The 24,174-nt window shown below is 41.5% G+C and overlaps 1 protein-coding gene across 1 annotated transcript in view; it reads left to right on the top strand.

The window, feature by feature from the left end:
- DNAH11 (dynein axonemal heavy chain 11) overlaps positions 1-24,174 on the top strand; it is a 358,971-nt gene that overhangs the window by 172,971 nt on the left and 161,826 nt on the right. The window contains exons 42-46 of the mRNA XM_053898599.1: positions 607-755; positions 9,096-9,246; positions 12,093-12,224; positions 17,101-17,274; positions 22,067-22,271. Of these exons, the coding sequence (XP_053754574.1) occupies positions 607-755; positions 9,096-9,246; positions 12,093-12,224; positions 17,101-17,274; positions 22,067-22,271 (811 nt within the window). The remainder of the gene's footprint in view (positions 1-606; positions 756-9,095; positions 9,247-12,092; positions 12,225-17,100; positions 17,275-22,066; positions 22,272-24,174) is intronic.

Below are 24,174 nucleotides of genomic sequence, written 5' to 3' on the forward strand. Positions count from 1 at the left end.
AGTGTTCCCAGCAGAAACAGTGATGGTCCAGGTCCATGAGACGCCACTTAAAGCAACACAAGGTCTATGGTTAGGATCAGGAGAAAGAAAAAGGTAATCATCATTGCTACAGAACAGAATGACTCATCTCCTTAAATTAGCAGTGATTACTGTTTTCTGTATTAAGACATTGTTCATCATAAAATATAGGTCTGAGATCTTTATACTTGCATGAGTTTCCATAGGGCGTTTGATAATTGTGGCATTACAGATTCTAAAGAAAGTTTATTTTTTGTGGTGTTCAGGCCTTTTCATGTAGATCCACCCTTAGAACAAATGTCTTCTCTTTAGACATGTCATCTCTTTAGTCGTTACCACAGTTATTTAAAGGTTGGCCTGAATGGGTCCATGTTGGTGAGTTTGTTCCTCAAGGGTCAGTGAGCTCTCCTCTGGGATTAAGTGAGATCTTCACTCAGACTGCACTTCTAACTCAGAGGAGTACTTTTGGCACTTCTCCTGGGGATGGGGGCATGGGAGAAGTACGTTGTGTTGTGATAGCGAGTTAGCATCATTGCTTTTGCCCCTCAACAACCGAGGGCCTCTTTTATGCTGTGCTGTTCTGTCCAGGTGCTGACCTTGGCCAGCAATGAGCGCATAGCCCTTACTCCCTCCATGAGGCTGCTCTTCGAGATTCATCACTTAAGGACTGCAACCCCAGCTACTGTTTCCAGAGCTGGTATCCTATATGTGAACCCACAAGATTTGGGCTGGAATCCGTGAGTACTTACCATTTTAACCATTTTTAAGTGTACAGCTTAGTGGCATTACATACATTTGTATTGTCGGGCAACCACCACCACCATCATTCTCCATAACTTTTCTCATCTTCCCAAACTGCAGCCCTGAACCCATTACACAGGAACTCCCCTATATGCCCTGTCATCAGTCCCTTTCTCTTTTCCGTCTTTACGAATATGGATATGCCAGATGCCTCTTATAAATGGAATCATACAGCAATTGTCTTCTTGTGATGGGCTTACTTCAGTTAGCATAATGCCTTCAAAGTTCATCCATGTTATAGCATGCTCCAGAATTTCCTTCTTTTTTAAGGCTGAATGATGTTCCATTGTATGTAGATACCACATTTTTCTTATCCATCTTTCTGGTGATAGACACTTGGGCTCCTTCTACCGTTTGATTATGGAAAATAGTTTTTGTGACTATGAGTATACAGATAGGCCTTTGAGTCCCTGCTGCCAGTTACTTTGGATATATTCCCACAGGTGGCATTTCCAGTTCATATGGTAATTCTGTTTTTAATTTTAACTTTCTTAAATTTTTAATGTTTATTTATTTTTTGACAGAGCAAGCCAGGGAGGGACAGAGAGGGAGGAAGAGAGAAATCCCAAGCCCGCAAACTACAAGATCATGACCTGAGCCAAAACCAAGAGTCAGGAACTTAATTGACTGAGCCACCTAAACACTCCTGCTTTAATTTTTAGAGGAACCACTGTACTGTTTTCCACAGTAGCTGCACCATTTTACATTCCTCCCAACGGTGTACAAGAGTTCCAATTTCTGCACATTCTTACCAACACTTGTAATTTTCTCTCTTTTTTATGACAGTCATCCTAATGGGTGTGAAATGGTGTTTCACTGTGGTTTTGATTTACATTTCCCTAATGATTAGTCTTATTGAGCAGCTTTTCATGTGCTTATTGGCCATTTGCATATTTTCTCTGGAAAATGCTTATTTTAGTCTTTTGCCTATTTTTTTAAATCTAGTTTGCTTTTGTTTTTATTCTTGTGAATATTTCTTTTTTCAGTCTTAGCTATAAAAACTAAAATTTTATCTGATCATTTGAAGGAAGTATTAGCAAATAAATTTAAAGCTAATTAAGTAGGCTAATTTGAAGATAATGAAAGGAGGGCCTGGGTGACTTACTTGAGCATCTGACTTCGACTCATGTTATGATCTCACCAGTTGTGAGTTTGAGCCCCATGTAGGGCTCTATGCTGACAGTGCAGAGCCTGCTTAGGATTTTCTGCCCCCTCTCTCTCTCTGGCCCTCCCCTGCTCACTTTATGTCTCAAAAATAAAAAAAAAAATTAAAAACTAAAAAAAATTAAAAACATTTTTTAAACAAAAATAATGAAATTAACACCTGTATGGATTTGTCATTTTTAGTTGGACATTACCCTGTTCACACCTTGTACATGTTAAGAACTCAGTATTTGTTGAATAAGTGAATAATAATAGTAGTTCATATGGAGAACGAAGATATAGATATATCATTTTCTGTAAATACATTAATGTATAAACTTGTGTGTTCATACTGAGACATATGATATCCATACCTGAACGGTGGTAATTCTTTGATGGAGAACAAATTGTGCCCACTTGCTGCTCTCGAATGCTTACACTTGGCATAATCCATCCTGGGCGGCACGTGTTGCACCTCTGGCATTCCCTCTATGAGGTGTGGAAAGAGTGACCTCCGCACGTGAACACGTGCTTGAGGGCTACTGGTGTCAGAATCTTCTGTCCACCCCTCCCCCCTGCCCTGGCCCCCACAGGCTGTCCTGTATGGGCCACTTCAATGGGCTCCTTGCCCTCTGGCTCCTGGTTGGTTTGGCCCATGAGAAGCCCTGTCAGGGAATGAGAGGGAGAGAGGAGAGTGAGGTCAGCCTATTCACTTCCTTGGCTCTTTCCATGCAGTGTCACATCAGGATGGCTGTGTCCCTCAACTGCAGGTCACCCCTCCTCTAAAGTCTTTCTATAAGATTTGTCCCTTCCACATTCTGGTAGTCCCTCGTGTCCTTGTCCCTGCAGGCACAAGTGTACTAACCGCTCCTCGGTTATTACCCATGGCACAAAACTTTCCCCTCCAGTTTCCCTGCTCCGTGCCCACACCTTTGTCAGTAGTCCTCCTGGCAATCCTTCCCTGTTATCCTGATGTCAGGATGACATCTGTTCCCTGCCACGTGCTTGGCTGACGTGCTTCTCCAGGCTGCTTTTTCTGGGTACTGATTTGTTCACCGAAGGTCTCATCCCTTGACTCCACAGCAAAGTAGAGCCATGCCCAGGCTTTTGTGTCCAACAGTGTTTTATTGGATTTATCTGGGGAAAGGAGTGATTTTTAAAAGTCTAAGGTGGAGAGTTCTTCTTGAACTGATGATAGATTCTTTTCCCAGGTAGGATTCAGACTGTGTCCTAGGATGTTTTTGTGGGTTTGGGGGCCGGCTAACAGAGCATCTATGTTAGCCCTTGACTCCCCCATAAACACTGCAGAGGCATTCCTCACACCCCATTTCCTTCAGGGGACCCCCTCTGGATGTGGTCTGATTTCAATCATGAACCTCATGATTCTCAAGGTCTATGTAGTTTAGGCTCAGTAGCATCGCATAGAGATTCGTGCTAATGAAAGCTGTGTAAAGCCCTTTTCAAGAAAGACTTTTATCTAGTAAGTCAAAGAGTCTTACTTGATTAAAAAAGGCACCCAATTTGCATTCCTAAGAAAGTTAAACAACTCTTTCTTCACCATTAGATTATATTTTTACTGAGGTTTTTTTTTTCTTTGTTTTATCCAAGATCAGTGGGTAAGTTTTAATTTTCATGTGTGTGACCACAGAGCCATTATCCAAAATGATGGGATTCTTCTCTAAAGGATATTTTTACATTTTTACCATCTACCACCAGAAACTTTAAATGAACTACAAAAAAATGGGTTTTTCAGATTGGGGGATATACTTTTACACCATATTTATTGCATACGTCATTACTTTTATATGATAATAGTATCATACCTTTGCACGTATTGACTCATTTAATCCTTAATTACCTTCTGAAATAGAATTATTAACCCAGTTTTCCAAACCGATGTCTTAGGTCTCTTCCCCCCCCCCCCCAACTTTTAATTTGAAAGTATTTGAAATTATAGAAAATTTGAAATGGTGGTAGTCCACTGTATCCTTTTTTCCCCTACAGTTATCAATTGTTACCATTTTACTGTATTTACTTTCTCTCTGGATGTACACTCTCTCATAGGCACAGACACACATATATTTTTTTACTTAGGTTTACTTCTGCTTAATTATCTGGAAGTAAGTTGGAGACATTACGCCCCCTCACCACTGAGTAGTTGATTATCCCCATGTAGGATATTCTCCTACGTGAACGCAGTACAATTAACATACCTAAGAAATTTTTCCTTGATGTGGTATTTAATAAAGCATAATATTTCTTTTTAAAAATTCTTCTTAATGTTTGAGAGAGAGTGCGAGTGGAGAAGGAGCAGAGAGAGGGGGAGACAGAGGATCTGAAAGAGGCTTTGTGCTGATAGCAGAGAGCCTGATGTGGGGCTCAAACTCACGAACCACAGGATCATGACCTGAGCAGAGGTCAGACACTTAACTGACTGAGAGCCACCCAGAGGCCCCATGAAGGCAAATTCTTCACATTTTCTCAGTTAACTAAGACGTTTCTTCTATAGGTTTTTTTTTTTAATCTAGTATCAAAACAAAGATCATCATGCATTGCATTTACTTGTCTGTATTTTCTCTCTTGATGTAGAATATCCGCCCCCCCCCCCCCACCTTTTCTTTCATGATACTTACAGTTTTCAGGGAAACAAGCCAGATGCCTATAAGAGTGACCCATTGGTGGTTGCAAAGTGGTGACTTCCTAATTCATTCATTGTATTTATATATATGAAGTGACATTTTCCTATAAAGAATTCCTCCTCTTCTTTCCTCTTAAATTCCTCCCTTCCACTCCTCTCTCCCTTCCTTTCTTTTTCTCTCTCACTTTATCTCTCCCTCTTTGTTTTTTCATAGGTATCATTTTCTGTTCATGGTTTCTTTTAGTTCGGTGGGTTATAATTCATGACCATCATTTTCCTGGCTAGATGCTCACTTTGTCTCAAATTTGCTATCAAGAGCCCCTTCCGGCCAGCCCCTTACATGCTCTTTTTCACCTGTCGTTGTAGATCTTTGAGTGCTTGGCTTTCTGGCTAACCAAAATGCTTCTGACTCATTTCATTCTTCCTTCACCCTCGCTGGATTCAGTGATTTCTCCAGGGAGCCAGAGGAAATCGCCTTTTGTATAAGCAACAGTATTTAGAATCCAGTATAGGGATGTTTAGTGTACTCATAGCTACTGATAGGTCATTGCTTTTAGGCTTTTTGAGTGAGCACAATTAGAAATATATTTCTTTAATTCTTATTGTGGGAAATGTTAGGTTACTGTGGATAGAAGAGATGGTAAAATATTTTGTTGATAATACCTTTCTGGGATTCCATTTAAGACCTAAAGGTAGTGCCAGTATCAGGTAGTCTTCTTAGATATGTTTGTTTAAATTCTCTGAACTATTCTAAAAAATAATTTTATATCCACACTTAACAGACATGGAACATACCATGTCAGATAACAAATAACCTTAAAATCACATCACCATGTGATTGGCTATAGAAATCAAATACTATTTTACTTTACCTCCGAGTCTTAAGTCTACTAGACAAATACTAGACAGTTCATATATGTCTGTTGAGATCTTGAGAAATCGAGAAAGAACAGGAATTGGAAGAAAATTTCTAGAATCTATGAGCAAGATTTTTTTTCCAGTTAGAAAGGGATTAATGTGTAGAAAAGGAAAAGCAAACAGGCAGTGACTTATTTAAATTCATTCATAATTCTTTAAGTTGCTTAACTTAAAATTATTTAAGCAAACATAATTGAAAATAAGATCTACCAAACTACATATTACCTTAAAGAGGATGATAGGAAAAGGTTGGAATATCTCTGGAATTTAGTCCGATTCCAAGAGATTACTGGAAGGTAAGTTTTGGGAGCCACATCTTTAGATCACTCTTACTCCTTTATTACTTGCATTTGTATTAGTTTTTTGGACTTTGTCTGTCTCATCAGTCTCTCCTGCATTGGCTGAGCTCACTGTCTTCTACCCCGGAAATCCCGTCCTCCATCTTTGCATACTATATATATTTGTGAACATATCGATGCAGAAATCATTGACATACACTGCCAGTCAACACATCCTAACCCCTGCCAATTTTCCAGGCCACGGTGAATGATAGAGCAACCTGCAGCTTGCTGACGGGGGGCATGTTATAGAGAGAGCTCCTATGAGTTCCACCTCTCCTACATGACACTATTCCATTCCCAGATTAGTGAAGTAACCTAGTATATCTGGGCGGTTTCCAAACTAGAGGGTTTTAGACTTGATGGGGTATATGAATGGCACTTCTGGAGAAGGGAAGGGCAACACAGTTGATTATATGGAACATGTTTGCAAATGAGCACGAAGTAAAGATTCTTTTAGGGACCTGGATATTGACATGAAGGTGATGCATTAAGGCATCACAGTGTGGCTTCTTCCTGAGGCAGGGGCACCAATGATCTCTTATGTAGATAACAAATAAACCTGTTATTTTCATATGTCATTTTCAATTGTATGTCATAATAGCAGTAAGTCATTTGGTCATCTTCAAATGCATAGCATCTTTTAAAAACCATAAGGAACTTTTTAATGAAATAAAGTAGAAAGAATTGTCAACAAAGATCTGTATCTTCACTTTTTTCCGTTGCCAAAGATAATAGTGTCTGCTTCTAAATTCACTATATTTCAATGTTTATTTTGTTTTATGTATTTGAAAAAAACAGCTAAGTATCAGAAATTGTCAGTTTAAATGTTTGTTTATTTGAGAGGGAGAGAGTAGGGCAGGGGCAGAGAGAGAGTGCCCCAAAGAATCCCAAGCAGGCTCCAAGTTGTCAGCACAGAGCCAGACGCGGGGCTCAGTCCCGTGAATCGTGAGATCGTGACCTGAGCCAAAATCAAGAGTTGGACGTTCAACCAACTAAGCTACCCAGGTGTCCCTCAATGTCTGTTTTTATTACAAACTATGAAAATGTATCAATATTTATACATGAAATTTTAAACTGTTAATATTTGACATAGACTTTTTTACTCCCTATGCTCTCTGGGATGGTTGACCCCTAGCAGAGGTCGTTTGGGGCCTTTTGATGGGGGTGTGCAAGATCAGCTTTTACCATGTCTCCTAGTAGGGTTGAACTCATGTCCTTCTTTGTGGAGGTAATTGGTACAAGGGCAACAATTGCTTGTGGGCCTGATAGGTTTTCTCTTTGAGACTTTGGCTACTGCCAGTATGGGTCAGTGAAGCAGTTTTTACCTGCCCCCCTAGTGCAAAGTCATTTCTCCCTTCTCTGGCTCTTTTGAGGCTTCATCTCCCAGTTATCTCTGCATAGGCTTCTGCTCCCCCTGAGACCAGAGACCCAGGGGGTAGAGGTTGAATTTGTTTTACCCATCAGAGCACTCGCTGCCAACTCTGGTGCCCTGTTGGACTCTGTTGCCTTTAAGAGATATACAGATAGGCTGAGCCAGGATCTGAACACAGTTCTCTGAATTCAACCAACCCTTTGCTAGAAAAAATCTACTGAGAATTTGTTCTGTGTCAGACAGTAATCTAAATACTTTATCCATGAGAGGGGTGCCTGGGTAGGTCAGTCGGTTGGGCGTCCAACTCTTGGTTTGGGCTCAGGTCACGATCTCACGGTTCATGGGCTTGAGCCCCGCACCAGGCTCCATGCTGACAGTGCAGAGTCTGCTTGGGATTCTCTCTCTCTGCCCCTCCCCCATATGTGCTTTTTCTCTCTCTCGAAAGTAAATAAATAAGTACTTTATACATGAGAAATCATTTAATTCTCAGAACAGTCTTAGGACGTCTGTAGTATCATCATCTCCTTAGATGAGAAACTTGAAGCACAGAGAGGTTAAGTAACTCACCCAAGGTAACAGGTGAAAAATGGTAGAGCGGGCATACAAATCCAGGCCGTCTGACTTCAGAGCTCTGTCTTGCCGAGCGGTCCTCTTGCCACCCCCACTGCCGCAGTGAGCTCTGGACACTAAGATTCTGTTTCTGCCAGCTGCTGTGCAGTTGAAGTAGCTGAGAGGTAGATGCAGCCTTTGGGCCTTCACCTCTAGGAATGACGCTTGTTTTCCATTGTTCCTTGGTGCCCACTGTCTCCACCACCCAGAGATGCTCTCTCAAGTTACCGTCATGCAACCGGACTTGAACTGAAGACAATTTCTCTTAGACCTGAAAAAGCTTTGACAGTTGATATTTTATAAATCTCACTTTAGAGGAAATGTGATTGAATAGTCCATAGTACCCTATCATGGCATTTTGTAAAAATCAAAGGGAGCCTTTTATAAGATAATTATCTTACCTTAATTTCTTCTGTTACTAAAATTGTGAAATCTGATTTGCTTATATAGCAAAGTAAAGCTGTAATTGTATAGCTTCTCTGCTGGCAGCTAAATGTATTTATTATCACTACCTCCTATTAGATGAGAACTTTTCAAGCAATTTTTTTTCATTTAACTTCACATACTTCACCCTAGAAACCACTGTAGGAGCTACGAAGCTATGTTTCATTTTACTGATAAGTATGATTTTATTAATATGTTGGGGGATATTAACGTATCAAAATTGATAACATTCTTGAAGCTTCAGATTAACACACATGTACCTGAGCATGAGATACCATTTCAGACCCACTTAGTGGAAATACATTATCTGCCTATCGGGTTCGAGTTAGATCCAGTCCAGTGGAAAAGGAGGGACTTGGAAATAGCCCCTATGGAATTTTCACCTTTTTATTTGTAACTGATTTGTCATCACTAAATACTTGATGCCAAGATTAATCAAGAAAAATCCCAAGCTGTTTTCATAAATAAGGCCTACCCTATGAAATAGTTTCAGTCCCTTAGGAAATGACACACTGCAACCTCCTTATAAATGCTCAGTAATGGCCTACTTAAACTCTATTATGTTTGGCTTCTAAGTGCTATTAGGAGTTTCTTTTACATTCTTTTCATTAATGCAAAAGTGGCCTTTAAAACAAGTTTTTAAGGGGTCATTTAAAAATATTTGCAGTTTGAGAAAGAGAATGAACTCACTAAACATGTCCCTGAAGTGTGGCACCAAGCTGGGGGGGGGGGGGGGGGAAGCTTTTGAGTTGGTGAAATTCTGCTTTTCAAGCCTAGTGTTCAATAAAAGCTTTTCTATGTTCTTTTTCAGTTATGTGGCCAGTTGGATAGACAGAAGGCGGCATCAATCAGAAAAGGCCAACTTAACTATTCTTTTTGATAAATATGTCCCTGCATGCTTGGATAAGCTGAGAACAAGCTTTAAAACCATCACTTCAATTCCAGAGAACAGCCTGGTGCAGGTTTGACTCTGGTCACCCCGTTTTACATTCCAGTCCTGATGCGGTAGTGGGGCTCGATCAAGGCAATGGCAGCTTTTGTTTGACAAAGAAGATGGAAAGATTTTGGGGGTTGTCAGGTTATTCCCACTCTCTTCCCACAGCTCCGTCCGTGTTCCCGAGTGCTTTTGGCAAATCTCTGTGACACACCTATTCCTTTCCATGATCACCTGGGCTATAGTCTGTTTTTTCATGAGACTGTTGTTCAGAAGGCAGAAGCCCCCTTGTATGTCCCCAGATATTTACATAGTTCCTCACACAGAGTAGCAGCCAGGTGTGTGTTTACTTAATTATTGTGTCCCTTCAAGTACTGGAGTAGAAAAAGAACACAGTGGCAGCAGCCATATTTCTTTTTTTGTCTCCTAAGTCACTGGCCCAGAGAAGGTGCTCAGTGTTTTTTCGACTACAGTAAATCCAGTAACTAAAGATGTTGGCCAGTGAGCAAGAGAAAGCTTCTGAGCTCAACCACCCATAGCCCTCCCACACTATCCTACCTTTCTGTTCTCCACCTCCCCCAAATACTCATAAAGTCAGATCATACTCTATGGAGTGTTTATAATATTCCAGGAACAGGTCTGTTCTGATCCTCATTCAGAGACAGCTGGTAAGACTGAAGGGTGTATATGATAGGTTGTCATGGAAGCAAATGAAAATAATTCACAGCACACAGAAATGAAGGTTGTGATCTTAATCTCAGCATGAAGAAAAACAATCCCCAGCCTTAAGAAGTATAAAACTTCACAAAAGGTTTACAATTAGAAATCTTTTATTTTTTTTTCCACTAGGAGCAAAATTGGTTTCAGAGTACTTTGTTACCATTAAGTTCCTGTGTTACCAGATTTGTTTGAAGCTAAATGAGAAATAGTCACAAGCATAATAAGAAGAGAAAGTTCAGGTTTTTGGATAATTCACACACCAATTAAATAAACGATAGTCTTCAACAGTAATTATCTGAGGTATAATTTATTTCTGAAAGCAGGTCTGAATTTATTCATAATGAATTAATTATGTGGTTAGCCTAATTAGACTTCCTCTGGTGTAGTACTTGCAAAAGCAGGATTGTGTTCTTTCTCAAGTTGACTTACGTATTTGTGTGATTCTCTGTAGTGTGAATTTTTTTCATTCAAGGGTAGTGTGAAAATAGGTCAGTAGGAATTAATATGACTTTCCTTCTCACTTCCTCCTTTCGTATTGTTCCAAAATGGCATTTTATCCGGAGCTCCTTCTCAGCTGTTGTTTTATACACCAGTCTCTTTTCTGTGATTACTTGTAAGGACAAAATGTGAGACAGAAATGAGTACAAAAGGAAGTATCTTCAAACGACTACTTTGAGAAATTCATGTAGTATGTTTTCCAGTGCGTGAAATACATTGGCTTTAATTTTGATGAGGTGTATTAGCTCTTTCACAATATGCACTGAAGTCTGATTTTGCCAATTCCTGACACAGAGCTCAAAGTGTTTTCCAGCTACAGTGTTTGGGAGAAAGTAGAAAAGTTGTCCATTATTAGAATGTTCAGATCAGTGGATGACGTCACATGGAAGTCAGTCTTTTTTTGTTTCGATTTTCATGGTTCCTCAAACCATCATGGCTTTACTCAGAAATAGCAAAACCTCACCGTTTTACATTATTCTTTCTTCGTAGCACACTGCTAATGTTTATTTCTAATAGAAGATTATTTCAAATTGGCAATACAGAACCATATAACATAGAAATCAAGAGAGTAGACTGAGAAATATAACAGGTGCTCAACTTTTTAAAATTAAAAACCTTTCCAAACTATTTCCAGGACCTTTTTTCTGTGTTACTATGGATTTTCCCCAGTTTTCCTGAGTGGGAAAGAAAGACGCACGCACAGTCCTGACTTGTTTTGTCACAGCTTGCATTGCTGTCCAAATGATAGATAAAATCTTTTGCTGCCTTCAGAAACCAGGGGAAGGGGACCATGAGTTGTGAGAGTCTGTGATAATGCTACTAAATGACAACTGTTTTTGTGCTTCCGAGAACTAGCTCAAAAACATGTTGTTCACTACTGATGATTGCTACATTTGGGAAAGGCTTTTGCAAGCTGCCATGTTCCCTTCATTACTAGCCTGATTGTCCTGAACACCGGGTGTGTTTCTGACCAACAGACCGCACTGCTGTCTCACAAGTTCTTGAGTAACATTTCTTGAAGATTAAATTCAGTCTGGTGTCCAGAAAAAAAAAATGTCACAGGTCAAAGCTGCAAGTCTGACTTGCTAAATTTATTCAACAGGTGGGAAAAACCCATTGCCAAAGCACTCAGGGAAAGTGGGTTGCCTAAATGTCCAAGAGGGAAATGAATAAATAAATGCCTTTCTGTCAAGTGGAATCTTAGGCACCCATTCCCAGTGATACTATAGGGCAGCTCTTATTGGTAAGGTAAGATGTCTTTAGGATTTTTTTAGGTGAGAAATGAGCTATAGAATACTAGGTATTCTATGACTCCCTGTTTATAACAAAAGAGAGCTTAGATATATGCTTCATTGTATTTCTTTTTGCTTACGTGTATTTGCATTCATTACAGTGATGATGAATTGGATAAGAGCGTCGTTTTCAAAATAGTTTATTGTTTAGAAGATCAATTTTGTCAAAAGTGGCGAAGGTTTTCCACTACTGGTTTAGAAATCTGAGTCCCTAACTTCTGTTTCTCTCAATGTAACAAATCACAGATTGGGGGAAATTCTACAATCTCTTAAGGAACAAGTGGATTTGTTAATATGTCCTATGATCTTATTTTGCTATTAAGGATTTATTGCCCTAAATGAATGGCTATTTCTTGTTCACTAGACTATTTGTATCCTTCTGGAATGTTTGTTGACCCCTGAGAGTGTACCCTCTGACAGCCCAAAAGAGGTTTATGAAGTCTTCTTTGTCTTTGCTTGTGTGTGGGCGTTCGGAGGCACTCTGCTGCAAGATCAGGTATGTTTAGCAGTTGTTTACAGAAATAATTTAAGGAACCAGTTTTACTTGTGGGGGGGGGGGCATTGTAATTTTGATTCCTGTGTTTTGTTTATTTTTTTTAACATTATCATAAATCTCCGCCACTTGCCTTGATGTCTTCTAAGCCTGAGTGTTGTTCAGACATGCTCCTCCAGGCTGGCAGCGCTCACATTGGCTGACGATGCCACACCCCTAGCCTTGCCCCAGATCTCTGTTCCGAGCTCACGGCTCAGGGTTTCCACCTGCCTCTGGAGCAGTGCCAGTAGTGTGTGCTTCCAGGGGACGGTCACACCGTGTCAGAGACACAGCTCTTCCTCCGCCCCACCCCTGAATTTGCTCTTCTTCCTCTGTACCCTGCCTTATCCTTGAGGACACTCACATTCCTTCCAGTTTTTCTAGTGAAAATACAGGGAGACATCATTCTTTATTTCTATATCCAATACCTACCTTTCAATCACACAACAGCTGTCACATCTGTCCTCTACTCACTGCCCCCCCCCCCCGCCCAGCCCCTATCCCTACAGCCTTTATTCAGGAATGTATCATTATTAGATTGTCCTGGGCAGTCACAGTGTCTTAGCTTGGGCTGCCATAACAAAATACCTTACATGGCTTAACCGATAGAAATTTGGTTTTGGAAGTCCAAGGTCAGGGTGCCAGCATGGTCAAGTTCTGGCAAGGACCCTCTTCCTGGCTGGTAGGCAGGTGTTCTTTTGCTGTGTCCTCACCTGGCAGAGAGAAACCAGAAAAAGCTTTCTTGTATCTTTTTTATAAAGGCATTAATCCCTTTGTGAAGACCAACCCTCATGACCTCATCTGAATCTAATTACTCACCAAAGGCCCTATCTCCAAACATGATCACATTGGGAGCAAGAGCTTCTACGTAGGAATTTGGGGTGGGTGGGTGGACACAGTTGAATCTACAGCACATAATAACCTTGAAATTGGTTTCCCTGTCAGTAGTCTCTTACATCTAATCAGTCTCTTACATGATGCCCAGGGTAATGATTCATGAACTAGAGGCAACTCAGGTCAGTTCCTTTCCAAGGGTCTTTCCTTGAGCCTCACATGAGGCTACCATGCCTGCACAGCGTTCCTAGTGCGGGTCACCCATAGCCTCTGACTTCTTGTGGGCAAACACCTGAGATGAGCTTGTTCAAGTGCATGCAGACATGGACACACTCACACCTACATACGTAGGTTAGACTTCCTGAAGTGCAGAATTTTTCACCTTGAAAAGACTACACATCTGGTCACCATGCACCTCTGTATGTAGATTTTGCCATGTAATGTTTCCAGTCATCATTCAAGCTATCTCCATCATGCCAATAAAGCTCAGACAGGCAAAGTGACTTGATCAAGGTTACACTGGTAAGAAATGACGCCAGGATTCACACCCCTGTACAACTCCAAAGTCCACACTGTCCAGGGGACCTCAGGATCTCTCATGGTCAGAAGGCTCCTACAGGTATCCCAGAATCTTTGCACTAAAAATAGATGGCACACGTCTTCCAGACTTGGCCACATGTTTCCAGATGTAAACGGGATTTAAATTAGAAGGCATCACAGCCAAGCAGGAACCATATTTCCATTGGTTTCTTTGTTGTAGGTCCTCACATACATGGCTGCTAAAACCTGGGGGCCAGTTCTGCTTCTTGTCGCCAGGTTCCTGTAGATCATATCTATAAATAAACTTGGAATTCACTTGGTCTGTTCGATCTTACTTTGATCGTTCTCAGAAGGCACATTTCCTTCTGTAATCTCCCAAGTGCTTTCTAAAGAATAACATCCTGTGTTACTTTGAGTGAGAGTCCAAAGTTGGGATTAGGTGACTGCACAGGGTTTTTCTCAAGCACAATTTACAGCACACGTGCATTTCTCCTTCACAGAGGCCACAGGCATGATCTCCCCTCTCCTCAACCCATCCCCTCCTCCATCTTCTTTGGTATGTTTCCCATGTTCTCTAGGAGGTTTTTCCTTCTCTAGGATATAAACCAGGTAAAGTTGTGTGAGTAGGATGTTGACAGCAGAGATCTCTCTATTCCTGATCACCTCCCTCCTAGCTGATGGTGTTCTCATCTTTCCAGTTTCCAAACATGGCCACCTTCCCACCAGTCCATCAAGCCAGGCCACCACAATGATCACCTAACTCCCCCAGACATTCTCTCCCTAGACTACAGTCGTCGTCGTCTTCATCATCATCATCATCATTATCATCTTTTCATCTTCAAAAGCTTCTAACTACAAAGCATTCAAAAGAGAGGCTATAAAGTTGGAAACGTGAATGAAACAGACAAAAAAGCACTCTTAGGTTAGCCATTTATTAACTGAACAAATCTGAATGCCTACTATATGTCAGAGAATGTGCTTAGGCCTTTTAGTAGGCTATTTTACTGAATCTTCAAAAAACGATAAAACTGTTATGTATTGGTACAACTACCTTCCTCCCCTTTTACAAACAAAAAAGGAGCCGCAACTTAGAGAAGTTAGCCTGTGAGGGCACACAGTTAAAGTCTGAGCCAGGTTCAGACTGCAACAGACTGATCCAGGCCCCGTGTTCTCAAGCCAGGCCATTGCACACAACTTTTGAAATAGGTCTTGGATCAACTCTCCCTGAGCTCCCATAAACTGCTGTATTCCCTTCTCACTTGGCTTCTAAGGTAACAACCTCTTCGGTCTGCTTTTGTACTTCCCCCATAATCCATTATCCTCTCAGCAGCCAGAGTGACTTTTTTTAATGTAAATTGAATTATATGATACACTTGAGAGTTTAAAACACTTTAATGGATTCCTTTTGCTTTTAGGACAAAGTGAAAAATTGAATACCATTTCCAAGCCCTCTGGATCTGGTCCTGCCTGTCTCCCCCTGCTTCTTCCTTGCTACTCCCTCCCCTACCTCCCACCCTCTTCCACCAGTTGCACTGAAAGTTTCTGGAACACAAGGTCTTTCATGCCCACAGGATCTTTGTCTGTGCTGGCCTCTTTCTGCTTCTTGGAATAGTGTGCCTGTTCTCAAAAAATATCTGTGTCCGTTCTCAAAGATGGCTCACTGAAGATCCAATTCAAATGAATTTACCCCTGTTACTCTTACTTACAGCAAACTTTACTTTCAAGACAGCTCTTTATTTGTACATTTATTGGCTTACCCTCTGCCATGGCTTACCCTCCACTGTGCTTCCTCATGTCTCTGCCTCTATCTCCCCATATACTCTACGAGGATAGGAGCTTTTTTGGTTTTCTTCCCCACTAGAGAACAAATGCATTTTAGTTGAGTGAATCAAAGATTTATCACCAAGATGATCTTGGCAATGTAGTGGTCAGCCAATTTTGACGTAAAGTAGGAGTCCTATGAATTCTGCCTACAGAGAACGGTGCCAGGTAAGTTACTTTCTGAACTAACTTGATTTAAGACCAACCTCTGTAGGGTGATGAAATACCACGCCACCAACCCGAAAATCACGTGAGCCTAGACTCATGAACACATGCGTGGTGGTATGTAGGCGTGTGAGCTCAATGTGTTGGGAAGGTGCTGGGGCAAGCTCTGCCTGCTGAGACTGATGACCGTTCTCTGCCCTCACCACACTCTCCTGTTTTCTGGCCATCCTGTCTGTACCCGTGAGTGTAATCAGCCCAGTACAGAAAGTTGGCCATAGTCCAGGGACATAGACCACCAAAGGAAAAAAACAGACTTAAGAATTTCACTGGAGAAAAATGGGAGTTAAGGTCTTAGATTAAGTATGACACTGCTGAACATGGTGGACGCTCACACATGCTGTTCTTTGAGTTCACCAGCTCACTATGCTAGAGTATCCTGTGGGTATAGAAGTCTCTGTGCCACGTTGTTCCCTGGATGGAGGAGTCAGGAGGCTGCGTGGTCCTGTGGATGGAGGAGACAGGAGGCTGGGTGGTCCGGTCAATATAGGAGCCGTTAGACAGTCTTCTATAGATACAGAAGGCTGTTATAACCCACTACTATACAGTCACCATTTCCCCTTCTTTATTTTCCAAACCCTAATCTAGCAGCAAAAGGCTTGTACCTATCATCATATAAAGACAGTCCTTTCTGGAGGACAGCAGTTTGTCTCTCTAGAGCTTTCAGCTCCTCAGTGGTGCCCTGCCAGAAAACCAAGAATGTGCCTTTCCTCATCCCTCATGGTGGGGGTGCCCGGATTTAGAATGTCAAAGATAAAGAGTGCAAATCTTGACTTGAAGGAATGAAGTAGGGTTACCAAATGCTTACTTTTCTAAATAAGGACATTTATTTTAAAAGTGACCTTAATTAATAACATAATTTTATTAAGGAAAAGGTTTTTTAACACCCAAAGGTCTTGGAAGTCTATAAGCTCAAACAAAGGACAGTATTTAAATCAAATACTGCTACCAATTTTTAAAAAGTATTTCTTTGTTCTTTCTTATTTTACCATCAATTGATTTACTATCAATTTTACTATCGATTGATATCAATTGATTTTACTATCAGTCAACACGAGTGTTTGAGAACCACTGTCTTACTATACCTAGCATGGGAATTTGCATGATGGCTCATTGTTAAATTGAATAACCCAGGGGTAATCTAAGGTTCACCTAACCTTACTTTGCTTTTTAAGTTAATAATTATTCCAGAAAATTTGTACCTGATGGAGGCATGGCAATTATAGCTTTCTGCTTCTCTGATATTATCACTCATTATAAGTTACTTCTAGTTATTTATTTTTCTTGGGTCATTTACTCAATCCCATTTGTAATTATGCCTCTGTACATTACAAATACTGTGCCTAACAGGATTTCGAGGGGCTTTGTATGTGTTCAAAATTACCTCTAGGTCTGCAGTAAGGATTTTTCTTGTTCTCCTTAGCTTTCAGGCTCTCAAGCGGAATTCAGTCGCTGGTGGCATAAAGAGATGAAAGCCGTGAAGTTTCCATCCCAGGGGACAATCTTTGATTATTATCTGGACCACAAAACTAAGAAATTCTTGCCCTGGGCTGAGAAAGTCCCCAAACTTTCTATGGATCCAGAGGTACCTCTGCAGGTAGGTGGAACATTATCATTTTCAAGCCGCACTGTGCTGGTTTGAGCCTTCGCTCCCCGCCCCTCCCCGCCCCCCTTTTTTTCAGCAGTCCTTTTCCGGCCGGATGGAAACATTTTTGATAGGGTCAGCATATACTCTATTTCTTGAGAGAGAAGAATCTTAGTTATAGGACCAATCTGTAAGATGGCTCTTGTATTCCTACAACCTTTTTAAAAAAGTTTCTAACTTCATTGTGTGGTAACAGCTTTCTTTATATTTTCCTGGAAACTTTGTGAGCTTTATTAAAAATCAAAGACATATTTCTGTTAGTTCAGTGATTCTTATATGTGACCATATTGTGAATTTATTAGACAGCACTTTTCACATAGAACATCTTTCCTTTAGCCCCCAAGCTGTAAAATGGATGTGTGGAATCTCCCCAACTGTGTTTCAAATCCTCATGGCAACTGACACATCTAAGAGGATCTCTTTAATTTTCTCTTCATATGCTGTCGTTTTACAGTTCTCTGATGTTGAGTTACTCTCTGTGCATCTTCTTATTCTGCCTCAATCTGTTTTCCTTTTCATTATACTTCTTAAAATCGTGTCATCCTGGGGGCGCCTGGGAGGCTCAATCGGTTAAGCGTCTGACTCTTGATTTCGGCTCAGGTCATGATCCCAGGGATCAAGGGATTTAGCCTCTCATCGGGCTCTGCACTGACAGTGTGGAGCCTGCTTAGGATTCTCTCTCTCTCTCTCTCTCTCTCTCTCTCTCCTCTCTCCTCTCTCCTCTCTCCTCTCTCCTCTCTCCTCTCTCTCTCCTCTCTCTGTGCCTCCCCCCGTGCTTGCTCACTCACTCTCAAGATAAATAAATTTTAAAAAACTCATGTCAGGGGTGCCTGGGTGGCTCAGTCGGTTGAGCATCTGACTTCAGCTCAGGTCATGATCTCATGGTTCGTGGGTTTGAGTCCCCCGTCAGGCTGTGTGCTGTCAGCTCAGAGCCTGGAGCCTGCTTCAGATTCTGTATCTCCCTCTCTCTCTGCCCCTCCCCTGCTCACACTCTGTCTCTCAAAAATAAATAAACATTAAAAAAATTTTTTTTTAAATCTCATATCACTCTGATTCACTTTGGAACTTACTGTTTCAAGTAGTGCTATGTGAATAAAATCTAGGTGATTTCTGTGGCATTAATTAGGAAGCAGCTCATGTGAAATCAAAGAAAACCCAATGTATTAGTTCCCTGAAGCTGCTACAGGAAACTACCACAAGGCTTGGACAGCAGACATGTATTGTCTCATGGTTCTGGAGGCTAGAAGTTGAAAAAAACCATGTCAGCAGGACTGGTTCCTTCTGATGCTGTCAGGGACAACTGGAAGAGACTTCCAGGCCTTTCTGTCTGGAATTAGCTGGTGATCTTGGTGTTTCGTGCTCGCTGCTTACTTGCACGGCATTTTCCCTGTGTGTGTTCCTTTATGCACATTTCCCTTTATGTAAGGACACCTGTCCCTGGATTAGGGGCCTGTTCTACTTGTATGAGTGTGCGAGGGATGCCCAAACACAATACCATAGACTGGGTGGCTTCTACATTAGAAATTCATTGTCTCCTGTTTCTTTCTGGAGGCTAGCAATCCATGACTGATGTGTTGGCCACTCTGGTTTCTCCTGAGTCCTCTCTACTTGGCTTGCAGATGGCCACCTGCCTGCTGTGTCCTCACATGGCCTTTGTGTGCATGCATCCATGCTTCCCTGGACACTGTCTCCAAGTCTGTCCCAACCGCCTCCTTTTAGAAGGACACCAGCCAGATTGAGGTAGGGCCCACCCTCATGGCTTCGTTTTAGCTTAATCACCTCTTTAAAGATCCTGTTTGCAAATACAGTCACTTTCTGAGGTACTAAGGGTTTGGGCTTTATCATAAGAATTTTGGGAAGACCCACTTCAACCTGTAACCCCGAGCCAGGAGGAAAGTTATTTCACAAACAAGAAATGAGAGGTAGGATGGCCCTGAGATGGGTTAATTCTGTGACTTGGTGTTATTATCAAGGATTTAGGTCTTACCATCTCTCTGGTCTTCTTAACACTGGCATCATTTTAAGACTAGGATTCTTCCTGGTCTGAAAGGGCTCCGGTAACATCAAGAGTCACCTTTAGAGGGAAAGGATGCTTTCTCTTATCTTTTCTTTATGAAGAGTGAGGAAACCTTCTCAGAAGCCCCAGAGCAGACCGCCTCTTTCATCTAATGCTGCAGGGGTCACATACCATTCTAAGCTGTCTCAGGCCAGGGTAATGGGTTAAAATAATTGGCTTTGATGAATCACCACACCACTGTGGAAACCAGGTGGAGCTTCGCCTAAAGCGTGTCTGTGTGGGAGAAGCGTGGAGACTTGGACAAAGTGGGAGCTCTGGCAGGAAGGAGAGTGGAGAAATGGGTGTTTGGGAGGCAACCTACCATGTCTGTTCCATCTGCTTGATAAATTTTGAAAGCTGTTTTTTCTCAGCCTGCCTGGACCTAGCCCACCTGGGAGTGTTATCTGGCGAGCTGAAAGCTGAGAATTCGTAATTAACCAAAGACCAAAAACTGGTATCACAGGGTTGATGCATCTGATCAGTGACAACTTCTATGCAACAAGGAACTATTAGGAATTTGTGGTCCTATTTTACGCACGGCTGGACCAGACGTTATTTGATTAACAGCTTCTTAACATATTGGAAGAGAACCATACTCAGTAATAATGGTCAATACTGATGTTACAGTAGTCTATCTCAGACCCTTTTCTAACTTGCTTTACATAGATTACATCCTTTTTAAAAAAAATGTTTTTAAATGTTTATATTTATTTTTGAGACAGAGACAGAGCATGAACAGGGGAGGGGCAGAGAGACAGGGAGACACAGAATCCAAAACGGGCTCCAGGCTCTGAGCTGTCAGCACAGAGCCCGAAGCGCGACACGAACCCACGAACCATGAGATTATGACCTGTGCCAAAGTCAGATGCCCAACTGGCTGAGCCACCCAGGCGCCCCATAGATTAATTTATCCTTAAAACAACCTTCTAAGGCATAGACTATTAATAACCTTTTTACACAGGGTAAAATGGGAGTGCCAAGACATTAAGTAACGTGCATACTGTCCGTGCCCTGGCACGCCTTCTGTGTGGTAGTTAATACAGGGCTCAGGCTCTGGACAGGCTTGGATTTTAATCCAACTACCACCACTTACTACCATGCTGTGACCTTGGCCAAGTTATCAGTGTTCTCTTAGCTTTAGTTTCATCATCTCCGAGATGAAAATCCTAACAAAACTCTCCTCAAAGATTAGGTATGTGTATCATACAACATAGCTTATAAAGTGCTTACCATAGTACCTGTCACATACTCAGTTCTAAGTAGGTGTTAATTATTATTAATGTGTAGAGAAAAGAGCTAATAGCCAAATTAAAAGACACGTGATGACATTGAGCAGGAAAAAGGGAGAAAAATATTATAAAATGTAACTGATTAAAAACAGTCATCCGGGACTGTTTAATGTAGCACAGAACAGTCTTTGCCTTTTAGTAGGCCTTGAGAGCATCACTAAATCAAATCAGAATTCTAGAGTAAATATTCATAATCATGAAAATGATCCTGAATGATCTATAAAATAGCAGTTGTGTTCAGGATATGCTAACCATGTAATGAAGAATATATTGTAGATTTTAGCTATTTTTTTTAATGAACAATCTGAATCTTGCAAATGGTTTTTTACCCCCTTTTGAAATTGGCCACCAAAAGTGTAAGAAATGTCAACTCTCTTTGCATCATTGTGCAGGATTCTTTTTTTTTTTTTTTAATTTTTTAATGTTTATTTTTGAGAGAGAGTCATAGTGTGAGAGAGGAAGGGGCAGAGAGAGAGGGGGACACAAACTCCGAAACAGGCTCCAGGCTCTAGGCTCTGAGCTGTCAGCACAGAGCCCAACATGAGGCCCAAACCCACAAACCACAAGATCATGACCTGAGCTGAAGTCGGACACTCAACCAACTGAGCCACCCAGGCATCCTAATTGTGCAGGATTCTTTTTTTTTCTTTTTTTGCATGTCTACACCTGCTACCCTTTTCCTGATATTACATATTAATCTGTGTTCCCGGAGTCTGGTGTTTATTCCCATTCTTCATGTTATTGTATTCCTGTATGCCAACTCAAATTTGTTTTGAAACAATATAGTATATGAAGAAATAGCCAATTTTCAAAACAGAGGCATTGTTATGCAGTTTTTTTTAACTAAACAGTGCATAATAAGTTTGACATGTACTTTAGATTTATGACTATTTCACTTAAAATCACTGTTTCCCCATTGGGTTTCTCCCCAGGGTGAATGCCCTAACCATTTTGCCAGTTAATCTTATTCAGCCAAGACATTGCTACCAACTTTCATTTATGTGTGGCTTGACTTTCAAATGTTTTGTCGCTCCTAAAAAGTGGTAGACAGCTTCTTCAGTGTTTCCTGTATTCCCTTGTATGCATAATGCAAGGTTGGGCAGAGTGTAGGTACTCTGTGATAGGGTCTTTGGCTAGTACTTAATGTGGAAAAGATAAATCAGTTGCTTATGCCATTGTGCTTTGAAGGGACTACCCAGTTGCTCTCCTCCAGCTCTGACGTCTGAACTTTGACAATTCAAAACTGAAAATTAGGTAAGATTCCCCCGTACTGAGCATTAACCTGAATTAGGAACGCTTTGGGTCTCAACTGTGCAGTGACTGTGTTGGTCCAGATTCGGAATTTTGGAATGAACCTCTCTTTCTGACTTGGCTTTCTTTCTCTTCCTCCCTGCTGCAGAGAGTTATGGTTCACACATCAGAGACAACTCGTCTGAGATACTTCGTAAAGTTGCTGCTTGAGAAAGGACAGCCTCTAATGCTAGTAGGAAATGCTGGAGTGGGAAAGACGGCCTTCGTAGGTGACACGCTGTCAGGCCTCTCTGAGGATTATCTAGTGTCCCGTGTGCCTTTCAACTACTACACAACATCTGCGACTCTGCAGAGTAAGCGCCCCTCCTGTTTGTATTGTAGAAACAGGTGATCAGAGACTGTCAAGACTGGGCCATGCAGCCCAAGGGGAAGGCTACTTTCTCTAGGCTTTAGACCTTCTGCTGAAGCTTCAGATGAACTTTTACCTATCACCAATCTGGGTAAAATAAACTTTGTTTCAGCGTTGTGATTTTGGCTTTTTATGTCACTAAAGGCTTTATTTGGGTTATTATGCTTTAGAACCACAAGAATCGACATCAAAACCGTGTCCATTGCTGTTGCCTCTACGCAGTTTGGTCACCTTTAATCAGTTTTGTGGAGCCCAAGCAACATGAGAGGGTGCACAAGGAAGACCGCTCTGGTTGCCTTTTCAAGTAAACAATTGGTTTAGGAGAACTTCATTAAAACTGTGTCACTGAAATGGCAGGCCATGAGCTGTTAACTAAATATTTGGAAAACTGTAAGAATTTAAAACTGTTGAAAACATGTATCAGTGTCCTCAAAAGAGCCACACAGATTTTGGGCCTGCTGAATTAGGAAGGGTAAGCCAAGTAGACTTGGGAAGCAGAGGAGACAGTGGTAGGAGAAGCTGCTACTGGTATATCTGTCACTGTCCAGCAGAGTCAGGGTTAGACTGGCAGTGGGGCTGTGAAACTCCCCCTTGTGCAGTAGTTTATTAAGCCTGTTGAATTGCCCGGATTGCGGTTTCTGTGTTGTGTGTGTGTGTGCAGCGTTAGAAGTAGCGATTACTAACAAATTCTCTTGCTCATGGACGTTGTTAACTCAGCCAAGAGTGTTTTTTCTATAATTTCTTATTAATCAAGTTTGTCTTCCTTGACTTCTTGGAGTGGAACAGTCAAAAATCTAACTTGGCAGTTTCTCACTTAATTCTTTAGCGAATATATATTGTTTATCTATTTTTTTTCCAAGGCATTGTGTTCAGTGCGTGTTTTTCATTCAGAGACCCAGAAGGAGGGATCGCTTTATCACTTGTAAATGAAAGATTAGGTGTCCAATTCAGTAATTGAATGCAGTACTTGACTGAGGTATGAGTTCGTCTTGCTAATTCCTGGAAGGGTACGGGCATGTATAAGATTCAGACATAGACCATTAGCACAAACAATAGAGCAGTGTGCTTGAAAGAAAGTTTGCATTTGAAACCTTCAGGATGGAGTGGTATGCAGGCAGAGATGGGATTTGAGATTGAAGAATCAGTGGAAACAAACTTAGGAAAGAGAAAATTACAGAACACATTCAATTCATTGAATCTCTACGTTGGCTGATGCGCAGGGATGTGGTAGAAGATAGAGAAATGGCTGGAGAAGAGGGTTGGAGTTACATTGTTAATGGAGCACTTGGTGTCAATTTTCCAAGATGCGGGGGCGGGGGGGCAGTGGGGATTTCTGGAACATGGGACTTTTAGTCCCAGGCCGTGTAGAATGGTTAGCCACTGTAACTGTACAAAAAGCTGAGATGCAAGCTGAAGACCATGTATTTCATTGGGTGGAAAATGGGGAGCAAGGAACTGACAAGCTGCAGGCTATACTTGAGATATCTGAGGTGGGGAGACCAGTCCCCCTGGGTAGTGTACCAGCTCTATGTAATGTTGCTCTGGACTAACATTGTGGAGCGAGTGATGAAAAGGAAGAGACCAGAGGTACCATTTATAGGCTGTGGCCAGGCACGTCTGGGACCAGGAGAGAAAGATTATATTGAAGCTTTGCATCTGGCTGACTGAGAGGGTGTTAATCACACAAACAGGAGCACAGAAGGGAAAAAGGAAGAGGTGTGTTGTGAGTGAGGAAGAGGCTTGTTTGGCGTTGGCCAAACAATCAGGTACCAGTGGCTGATAGGAAGTAAGCATTTGGGAATGCAGTTCCCCTGCTTGGAAGAGAGCTTTGTTAATTTTTCATCATA

This window comes from Panthera pardus, unplaced genomic scaffold, assembly GCF_024362965.1.
Source record: "Panthera pardus isolate Hobbes unplaced genomic scaffold, ASM2436296v1 HiC_scaffold_8, whole genome shotgun sequence".
Classification (NCBI taxonomy): domain Eukaryota; kingdom Metazoa; phylum Chordata; class Mammalia; order Carnivora; family Felidae; genus Panthera; species Panthera pardus.